The 10304-nt window shown below is 34.5% G+C and overlaps 3 protein-coding genes and 2 pseudogenes across 3 annotated transcripts in view; 1 reads left to right on the top strand and 4 right to left on the bottom strand.

Moving 5' to 3' along the window:
- Positions 1 to 217, bottom strand: part of LOC104763501 (probable FBD-associated F-box protein At1g32375) — a 961-nt gene extending 744 nt beyond the window's left edge. The window contains exon 1 of the mRNA XM_010486863.1: positions 33 to 217. Within this exon, the coding sequence (XP_010485165.1) occupies positions 33 to 217 (185 nt within the window). The remainder of the gene's footprint in view (positions 1 to 32) is intronic.
- Positions 701 to 3501, bottom strand: LOC104761692 (annotated as a pseudogene).
- LOC104763500 (probable FBD-associated F-box protein At1g32375) lies at positions 3853 to 4980 on the bottom strand. Its single transcript, XM_010486862.1, has 4 exons — positions 4347 to 4980; positions 4211 to 4272; positions 3955 to 4089; positions 3853 to 3873 (listed from the first exon to the last, which is right to left on the bottom strand). The coding sequence occupies exons 1-4, from the start codon at positions 4978 to 4980 to the stop codon at positions 3853 to 3855; spliced, it is 852 nt and encodes a 283-aa protein (XP_010485164.1).
- Positions 6131 to 6729, top strand: LOC104763499 (annotated as a pseudogene).
- On the bottom strand, positions 8494 to 10295 carry LOC104761691 (probable FBD-associated F-box protein At1g32375). Its single transcript, XM_010484808.2, has 3 exons — positions 9333 to 10295; positions 9115 to 9249; positions 8494 to 9001 (listed from the first exon to the last, which is right to left on the bottom strand). The coding sequence occupies exons 1-3, from the start codon at positions 10179 to 10181 to the stop codon at positions 8723 to 8725; spliced, it is 1263 nt and encodes a 420-aa protein (XP_010483110.1). The 5' UTR covers positions 10182 to 10295; the 3' UTR covers positions 8494 to 8722.

Raw genomic sequence — 10304 nt, 5'->3', positions numbered from 1 at the left:
AGCGTTCCAGCAAAGGAGTATTTATCACAAACCCATCTTTGTCATCTTTAGCTCTGTCATGTGATTTATACAATGATGCGTACTTGAGAGAAGGCACCCTAACAGTGAAAACAGTCACATTGTCATCAGGACACTGCTCCACATATAAGTCTTCAAGAACAGGACAACTTAATAAAAGCTTCTTGACAAATTCATCACCACCTGGTGGGTACTTCATGGATTCAAGACTCAGTTTCTTGAGGGATGGGAAAAAAATTGAGGCGAATTTGGATGATGCATTGTCATCAGTAACACGGTTCTTTTGGATGATGCATTCGCCTCAATTTTTTTCAGCGAGAAAAATTGACTGTTTTCACTGTTGTATTATAATACAATTAAAATTTAAAAGAGACTAAATATTCATCCTGTGTAAACTAAACTTATCTTATTGATTAATCCAGTACGTGCATAAAAATATATCATTCTTATAATCAGAGGGAGCAAAGACCATAAGTTGATTGATGATATCTTGTAGCTAAACTAAAACAGAGAAGTTTTAGGATCATCATTCCTTCTATAGACCATGCCCACAAACACAACTTCCAGTATACTCTCTTCCGTTGTACTTTTCCTTGTTTGTATATCCCCCATTTTAATTACAATGTATGCTTGAACCCCATATGGCCTACGTTTTTACTACTAAGTACGTACTAAATAAACTTAAACAAAGACTACTACTACTGTCAATATTGTAGGAACTCTGTAAACGGTATACAATGCCTTGCTCAGTCTGTCTACAAGGGTTGATTCGCCACGATGGAGGTGGTTATTGCATTCTCTATCATTGGCTAACATTGATTTCTCAATTCTCAGTCATATCAATTTACAAGGAGACTTATTTGCTCTGTTATCTGATGGATTGACTACGGAAAATTCATGGAGAGGGATACTATAAAGCTTAGAGCCGAGGTTAGTCTGATCTTGTCAGTAAAATTTTGACCCCCGGAAACGTCAACTCCTCTTTAACATAAGAAACCATTTTATAACACGAGTGGGTGATGACTATATATTTAAATAAACAAAACGAAGTCATCAGTTTCTTCCTAAAAACATCATTTTGGTGTACATAATATAAAGAATTAAAGATTAGTAATAAGTTATATTACTGTCTTTCTTCATTAACTTAGCTTTTGGTTTGTATAAGTGCACCACACGCTTATTGATTGGTTGAAGCGGCCTCGCATTTGAATCTGAAGCCTGTAAGAAAATTTATTAATTTTTTTTAGAGAAATTATGTCTATTAATTGGATGATTAACTTGAATATGATCCTATATATCGACCATAAGTAGTAGTCATATTTACATATAATTAAGTAGTAATATGATAATTTATGTTAGTAATAAGTTATGAGTGATATGAACATGTAAATGTGTTAAGCTGCATAATCTTGATCCGAAAAGAAAGAAAAACACTTACATCGTGTACAGCCACACGGAGAAGTTTCACTTGTTTACTTGTCACACTGCGAATCTGAGTAGTGAAGATATAAAACATTTCATTTGTTTAATTAGGTAGTGAAGATAAAACATTTCATTTGTTTAATTAGGTAGTGAAGATAAAACATTTCATTTGTTCACTTGTTTATTAAAACATATAAAACATTTCATTTAATTAGGTAGGGAAGATAAAATAACAATAACAAATTGAAATATATATATATATATATATATATATATATATATTAAGTACTATACCTCTTTGGAAACGGACCAAATAACATTTTCAGAACAGGGAGGAGCTGTAAGTGATCCGACATATCTATAATACTGTTTTGATTCAAAACTGAGTTTTTGGGATCAATGATTCCGACATGTTCCTCGGCCTCATGTGTATCAGTTATCTTCTTCAATTCTTCGATGAGTAATCAGTGATTTGATTAAACTAGTAGTATAGGAAGGATAAGATTGCAATACCGAAAGGAGAAAAGGGTCAGATGCTCCCAGTTTGTATAAGAAAGCGACAACAGCGTAGCGTTCATCTTCGCTCTCGTGTACCAAGTGTTTCTCAAGCGCATACCTATTTATGTTGTTTCGTTCAAACTTTGCATGCTATTCAAATCTCAAAACTCAAATAATTAAGTATAACTAAATTAGACTCCTCACCTATTAAGCCACAATGATCACATATACAAATTAGTATTACTTCTTATAGTTAGGTTCTTCTATATATTAAACTATATATATCATATTAGATATTACATGTTGGACTTGAAATATATGATAGAATGCCAAATATGATCCTTATTTAATATCCAAAACATGCCAAATAAAATGTGTTCGAAAAGGAAATATCGCAAGCATAACGTTGCCTAGACGGTCGTCTATGATCAGGCCGAAAGACATAATCGATAGATTATGGATAGAAGAGATTTCTTTTAACAGCGAGATAATGAGTCTACGTTATCAATTAAGACCTTTTGCCATTAATTGTATGTTCGGAAGGAGAGTGCCAATGAAGTTGTTGAAGTTGATATTTAGTACCGTTGACAGTGATACCATACCTTTGTTTCCTCCTTTGAATTTTAACTGCCACGGTAAAGAAAACAAAAAAAATAAAAGTATGACGAAAACCAAAATATTTACTAGTGCAGATTCGGATGATTAATTCTCTGTGGATCTTGACATAGACAATATTAAATGAAAACGTTATTCAGGTTTCTTAAAACTTTGAGAATTAGTATTTTTTGGTCCATGACATATATATCCTGATTATTTAAAGGAAAAAACATGAAATATATTGGAAAAGGTGATATAGTTGATTTTTTACCATGATGTCATGACCTCTGTTCTTGATGGTGGTATTAGAAGGCAGATACTGGCTACGAAGAGATCCAAGTTTATTAGTAACTACGACATTTTTGTCCTTAAGATCAATCGGAGATTGCATTTTGCCTGTTCCACACATTTTCCACTCGTCCTTTATTGTTCCCCATTTAGCTGGCCCCTTCTTTCCTTTCTTCTCGTAGCTAAACTCTGTTTCGTCCTCTATTCAAATCAAACAAAACAGACACTAAACTAATTTTAAAATATATATATATATAAGTCCTTGAAGGTGAACTTATTAAAGGTTCATTGGACTTAATTTTAGTCTTAACACTAAAGATTCCAACTTAAACACCTAAAGATTACTAAAAACAATAATATATAGCTTGCTTACCAACTTCTCCACCTGGTGCTGGTGCTGGTGCAGGTTTAGGTGTAGGCGCCGGTTTAGGTTTAGGTGCTGGTTCTGGTGCAGGTTTAGGTGTAGGTTTTGGTGCTGCTTCTGGTGCTGGTTTAGGTTTAGGTTTAGGTGCTGGTGTTGGTGCTGGTTCTGGTGCAGGCTTAGGTTTCGGTGCCGGTGCAGGCTTAGGTTTAGGTGCCGGTGCAGGTGCGGGTGCACTCGAAACAATGGTAACAGAGATGAAGGTAAGGAAAAAGATCCATCCTAGTGATGATATTTTCATTTTTTTATGTTCTGCCTTAAAGAAAGAGATGAAAGAAGACTCGATTTTATTATTTTTTGGGTTAATAAGTGGTCTAGATGATGAAAGTAGAGTTGTATACATAAACAAACACAATGCAAATGGTGTGATTTTCTTATGTTAACTTGTGAAAATCTAATTTAAATCGCGTGACTCATTTTAAGTGGTTCAGAATGTGAAAGTGTCGTCATATATATCCTTCTTATGAATAGACATCCAAAAGCAGTTCAAGTATTTAACCACAAAATCTTACCAAAGAGAAAAAAAACGTTTGAGACATGAAGCAAAGACCCCAAAAGATGATTAACCAAATTAAGAAACTAGTTAATACATCTTCTTCCGTAAACTTCTATCTTTTCGTTGGCAGAGACTAATTAAGAACAAAACCATAAGAAATTAAAGATGCTAAATTTGGAAGATAGAAATAATAACGTCCTAATAGCGTATATACCTGTTTAAGTTTGAGAGCTCGTAAGTTAGGTGAATCTCTAAGAAGACGCATAAGTAGATTCAACCATTCAGTCTCACATGTGCATAGCGTAAGATGTACAAGACGGTGGAAGACACTACCAACAGGATAAGCATTCTGCATAAGAGACGGAATTTTTCAGTACACAAAGCAATAATGTTTGATTGTAAGAGATGTTGCTATTCAAAGTGGATGATTAGATAAAAAAACATATGGCTGTCCGGTAATAACATATTACCTTTGAGGTTGGTAAGCAAAGATTAAGGCGCTTAGCTGAAGTTATAGATTCAAAGTCAAAATCTGTGGACCACAACAGCAGACAACTGAATTTAAAATCTTAGGCATATTGTTCTCGACGACACAAAACCCTCCACTGTAATCATCAATCTTCAAGCACTCCAAGTTAGGAGTATATATCACAAACCCATAAACATCTTCTAATTTTCTTTCGTCTGCTATATTCAAGACTAAAGTCTTTAGAGAAGGCACTCTAACGCTTAAAATGACCACATTGTCATATGGACATAGCGTCACATCCAAGTCTTCAAGAACAGGACAACTGGATAAAAGCTTGACGACAAAATCATCATCTGGATACTCCATTGCCGTAAGACTCAACGTTTTTAGAGATGGGAAAGAGATGTCGGAAGAAAGATCATTCATTAGAACCAAATAACTTAGTTTCAGTGTCACGAGCATTCTGAAGCATTTATATAAGCTCCTAAAGAGTGTGACAGGAGTATCATTTTCAGAATAATTATCAATCTCGATGATCAGCTCACGCGGGCAAAGTTTGTGTGCATCTTTAATCCACACTCGAATATCTTGAACACCACATGTTTTACCAAGTTTAAAATGCAAAGTTTCTAGAACTGGGGCCTCGTGCAGCAACAAAGACCTGTCTACAAACCGGATAAATCTTCTACGCTTAAGGTTATTATATCCATCATCGTAGACGAGCTTTGGCACCAACATCCAAAGAAACTGCCACCGCTTTGACAAAACCATTGTGGCCATAACATTATTAGTAAAAGGAAGGTTCGACAATATTTTCAAGAGAAGCTCATCAGGTAACTGACTTATCCTATCCATAATTAAGAGCTAGGTTACAGCCTCTTTGAAACTCCAAACCCTAGGGAGGTACGTACAGACAAGAACCCAAAACTCACTCCTTTGAAATCAAACAAGCTAGACGACGAGAATCCAAACTCTTTGAAAGAAAACAAGATCGATGACGAGAAGAGAATCAAAAGAAATTCAGAAAATAAGCAAAGACCTAAAAACTACCTAAAACATAATAATGCGTGGGCTATAATTGATGCACAGTCGGTGAAATAAAAGCCGATGAACCAAAGATCCCTAAGAGCATCATTCGTGGAGAACCGTTCACCATTACTCAAAGAAAAAAAAAAAAATTAATATGTAATTAATAACACATTGACACGTGTAGAAAAAAAGAGAGAAACGTTCCTTTCCTTGGTAACTTGAGAAACGTTCCTTTACCTTTCTCTCTCTTTTCTGTATTTTTTTATTACTTTTTAATAAAAGAATTTTGGGAAGTAACCTCCACTAATCATGGTCTAATAAGTTAATTGAATCGAACCGAACCAAAAAATAAAAACTAAACCAAAAACTCAAATCGAATTTATAAGTAGACATTTAGACTACGTCTATAACAAATATCTGGGATGATATTAAGCCTTACACACGTGCTTTTTAATACTTAGGATTATTTTTATTTTCTTAACATGGAGTTTTTTTTTTTTTTTTTTTTTTTTCNNNNCTATTTTCCCGTACCAACTCAATCGTACGTAAGATGACCGAACATAGCTTGGTTTACACTGTAGTCATGATTTTACTTATTCCAGCTAAACGGGGACCGGAAATGGTTGATGCATGTTAACAAAATACGGTATTAGAGGAGGTATTGAAATTAGAATTTTAAAAGATTTTGTAAGATTTAGGAAATTTTGGATTTTGAGAGATTTTAAAGAAATTGTATGATACTTTGGTGGATTTGTTATTATTTTTATTTTAGAAAAGAAAAAATAGTTTGTGATTTGGTGAGATTTATGAAAGATTTTAAGAGATTCATACAAAAGACAAATAGGTTCATCGACTTCTCAGACACAAAAGTCAGGTCTGTGTCTACTAATTAATGGCTTCTTCTTCTTCTCTTCTAGTTACCATATTCCTGTGCATTTCTTTCTTCTGAAGCTTTTTACCGTCGGTGGAAAAGCCGGTGACTAGAAGATTCCTCCTTCAGCTTCTTTCTCTTTCAACGAATGGGCTCAAAAAGCTCGCTTCAAAGTTGGAGACTTTATTGTTTTCAAGTACGAAGCCGGTAAAGACTTTGTTCTCCAAGTGACACGAGAAGCTTACGAGAAGTGCAACACCACGAGCCCTAAAGCCAGCTACACCGATGGGAACACAAAGGTGAAGCTAGACCAATCCGGTCCGGTTTACTTCATCAGTGGAACAGAGGGTCACTGTCAAAAGGGTTAGAAGCTACGCCTAGTTGTCGTCACTCCTCGTAACTCTGCTTTCTCTCCAGCTCCTTCGCCATCTGAGTTCGACGGTCCAGCCGTAGCTCCTACTAGTGGTGCTGCAAAGCTCACTGGCGCATTCGCCGTCGTCAGCCTTATTCTTGGTTTCTGGACCTTCTGAAGCTTTTCTTATAGAAGAAAAATTAGTTTGAATTCTATTTATTAATTTTCGAACATGAAGCAGAGATCAGATCACTGTTGTCTCGCTAGTCTTGTTATTTATTAAATTAAATTAATTATTTAATCGGCTTTGTTCTTCCTCTTGTTCAGTTCAACAAAATAAATGGATCTCTATTAAAAGTAACAAAAAAAACAAAAACAAAAATCTGGGTATCAATTCGTTTCTCAAATCTCGATTCTGGTTTTTTTTTGTTTTGTCTTGTTTTGAAACCTTATGAAAGAGAAAGAGCAAAGAAAGACGATGCTTTTTTTTCTTGAGAATTTGTATTTTTTTTTTTTTAAATCCTTCATAATAACACATATAGAGGTGAGATTGTTTCGTTCATATTTCTCACTAGTTTTCAACTAAGGAACTATCCAAAATCTTTTAAAATCCATGTTAAATACTTTTACAAAAAAATTGTGTCAAATTTGAATAACACTAGATTTTATAAGATTTATATAAATGTCTAATTGAATAACAAAATATTCTAAATTACTTTGACTGATTTTAAGGAAATTTCAAATTCAATAATACTGGATTTGGATAGTGATTTAAAAATCACAAACTGAAGATTTTAGTAAAAAACCAGAATCTTTTAAAATTGTAATTTAATACCCCCTCTTAGAGTAGTCTTTTAATTGTCTAAACAAAAAAACAGATTAGTCTAAATAGTAAATACCAAAATATAATTTTCTCTTTTAGAAAAAAAAACATAGAAGTTTGAATAATCCTACACAATCCAGAGAGACGTGTAACGTAAGATAAACAACATTTAAAAGTAAAAAAGTAGAAGAGCTTTAAGAACTTTATCATCAACACTTTGATCAAACAAAAAACATATATTTCATCTAGCTTTGTGAAAATTGGAACCCTCTCCTCTAACCAAGAGGTGTTTAATTAAAGAGAAAATTGGAGTTTTAGTACATTTTTAAAACTTAATTGGAGAATTATTACATTCACTATACCCCATTTTCTTATCTATCTCACATCTCTTCTATTACACAAATAGTAAAAACCATCTATTTCTCCAATTATAAATAGTGAATGTACTACCAATCCAATTAAGTTTTGAAAATGTACTATTTTGCCAACAAACCCTTAATTAAATGTGGAGCAAGAACTTTGAATTTTCAAAGAACTAATTACAGAAAAGATAAAGCCAATTAACTAATAAGTTGTAATATAGCTGATCTAAAATTGACCATAACCTCAGGCTCAGCTGAATGCAAGCTGACAAGTGACAAATTGGTGAATACCTTGGCAGTAATGACAAGTACTCCTGGCCCCTGGGACAACTTGATATAATTACCTGTTAACAAATTCGTGACCAGGGTACTTCATGGATAAAAGCCAACAAATTTTTGAGGGATGGGAAATAAAATGGGAATAAACATCATCCACAAAAATGGCGTTCATTAGTTTCAATGTCACAAGCATTTTGCAGCATGTAAACAAGGTCATGCACAGAGTGTTAAACCGAACCAAAAACATTGTTAAACCGAAAATTCAATATTGAATCAAAAATTAGATTATAGTAAGTACTGTACTGTGTCTGTATGTGCTAAATAATACTTAGGATTATTTCTATCTTCTTAAGATGGATGTCATTCACATTTCTAGCTTCCCGTACCTATTCGTAAGATAAGATGGTAAACCTTCGAGCTAGACCGGGATCGGAAACAGAGTGGGGCATGGGTAAAAAAGCAAACAACAATAATCATTATATATAAAAAAAAAAAAAAAAAAGTTTGATTGATACCATAAAATTAGAAGAGTAAAATGGACATCAAAACAAAACATGAAAACCCCAAACCGTACCTAAATGGAAGAGATAGAAATTACAGAAATTGAACAAAAGATCATAGAAAACATAAGAAAGTTGTTGTTTTGGTAAAGAAAGACACAATTAAGTGCTTAAGATTCAGACCAAACCACTAGAAAAATTGATCTGAAAGTCTCTGATTTTGGATTCAGTGCCTTGTCCCAACAAGTCGAGGTAACATTTCTTCTCCATCGTAGCTGAAAGCCTGAAACTGTAACTTCAGTCAAACGAAAGCCGACAAGAAGGCGAACTTCTAGGTGAAAACGATAACTCTTTGATCATTTCAAGTTTCTTGCGGTGGCTGGTGGATTTAGGTTTTATAGTTACTTTCTTCAAGCAGCTTCCAGTTCTTAAGATATAAGCCGCAACTTCTTTCTCTTCTTTTATTCCTTCATATTCTAACCATTCGAGGGTTTCAAGATTCGTTAACACACATTCAGGAACAGAACTCGGTTCACTCCAGTAAGAGCGTGTTTGGTTAGCTAGACGGTCATGTGACTGATATAAATCGGCGAGATATAAGTCCATGCAGTGCATTAGATCAACATATATACTGAAATACACACTAGTCAAAAGATCCACTCAGTGAACTGATTTGAAAATATATATACCTGCCCAAGTTTAAGAGCTCGTAATTTAGGTGAATCTTTAATCACACGCATAAGTAGATTCAACCATTCTGTCTCACATGTGCATATCTTTAAACATACAAGAGATGGGAAGATACTACCAACAGGATAAGCATCCTGCAAAAGAGACGTACACTAACTGAGTCTCACAAAAATAATAAAAAATAAAACTACAACTTGCAAGTAACTAAGAAAAATACCTGTGAGGTAAGTAAACATAAGTCGAGATGCTGGACTGAAGTAATACAACTCAGAATCTTCTGAGGAAGACTATAAGTGACGTCAATATATGCCTGTACAATCTTTGGCATATTACTCTCAATGACACAAAACCCACCCATATAATCAACAAGATCCAACCATTCCAGAGAAGGAGCATCTATCACAAACCCTTGTGCATCGTCTTCAACTCTATCATCTGATGAATGCAAGGCTAAACTCTTGAGAGATGGAACTTTAACGGTGAAAATGTTCACATTGTCATCTGCGCATTGTTCCACACCCAAGTCTTCAAGAACATGACAATTGGACAAAAGACTGTTGACAAATTCGTTGCCTGGATACTTGACGGCTAAAAGGCCCAAAGTTTTGAGTGATGGGAACGAAACTGAGTAATAAACATCCAAAAGAATCACATTGTTTAGGCTCAGTGAGACAAGCATGCTACTCTCTGTGTAGAAACTCCTTGGAAGAATGGCTGGTGATGCACTAAAAGAAGTGTCGATTTCGATAATCAGCTCACGCACAGAGCATTTGTTTGCAGCTCTAATCCATACATGAATATCTTCGCCATCACAGAGTTGACCAAGTTTGAAATGCAAAGTTTCTAGCACTGGAGCCTTGTGCAATATCAAACACCTGTCTACAAACCGCGAAAATCTTCCGTAATCGATATCTTGATAGCTATCATCGTACACAAGTTTTGGCACAAACATCCAAAGAAATTGCCAACGTTTAGACAAAACCATTGTGACCACAACATCTTTCGCAGGTAGTAACGACAATATTCTCAAGAGAAGTTCATCAGGCAATTGGCTTAACCTATCCATAATTGCAAGTTAATCCTCTCAAGATTCCAAAGCTTTCAGCTTCTACAAATATCTCTGTCAATGTCATAACCTTAAATCAGTTAGGAAAAAGAATTTTTACAAAAAAAAAAAAAAAAAAAAAAA

Source organism: Camelina sativa, chromosome 18 (assembly GCF_000633955.1).
Source record: "Camelina sativa cultivar DH55 chromosome 18, Cs, whole genome shotgun sequence".
Classification (NCBI taxonomy): Eukaryota; Viridiplantae; Streptophyta; class Magnoliopsida; order Brassicales; family Brassicaceae; genus Camelina; species Camelina sativa.
Note: the sequence above shows the minus strand (reverse complement) of the source record. Positions and strands in the feature narration are given on the sequence as shown.

What these genes read in the sequence shown, in the direction of transcription:
- LOC104763500 (XM_010486862.1), bottom strand. Translation starts at nt 4,980, where the DNA reads ATGGTTTTGTCAAAGCGGTGGCAGTTTCTTTGGATGTTGGTGCCAAAG. An exon ending in TTTGCTTACCAACCTCAAAG is followed by an intron (nt 4,090 to 4,210) that starts GTAATATGTTAT and finishes TCTCTTATGCAG; the next exon opens with AATGCTTATCCTGTTGGTAG. An exon ending in GAGCTCTCAAACTTAAACAG is followed by an intron (nt 3,874 to 3,954) that starts GTATATACGCTA and finishes GTTCTTAATTAG; the next exon opens with TCTCTGCCAACGAAAAGATA.
- LOC104761691 (XM_010484808.2), bottom strand. Translation starts at nt 10,181, where the DNA reads ATGGATAGGTTAAGCCAATTGCCTGATGAACTTCTCTTGAGAATATTG. An exon ending in TATGTTTACTTACCTCACAG is followed by an intron (nt 9,250 to 9,332) that starts GTATTTTTCTTA and finishes TCTCTTTTGCAG; the next exon opens with GATGCTTATCCTGTTGGTAG. An exon ending in GAGCTCTTAAACTTGGGCAG is followed by an intron (nt 9,002 to 9,114) that starts GTATATATATTT and finishes GATTTATATCAG; the next exon opens with TCACATGACCGTCTAGCTAA.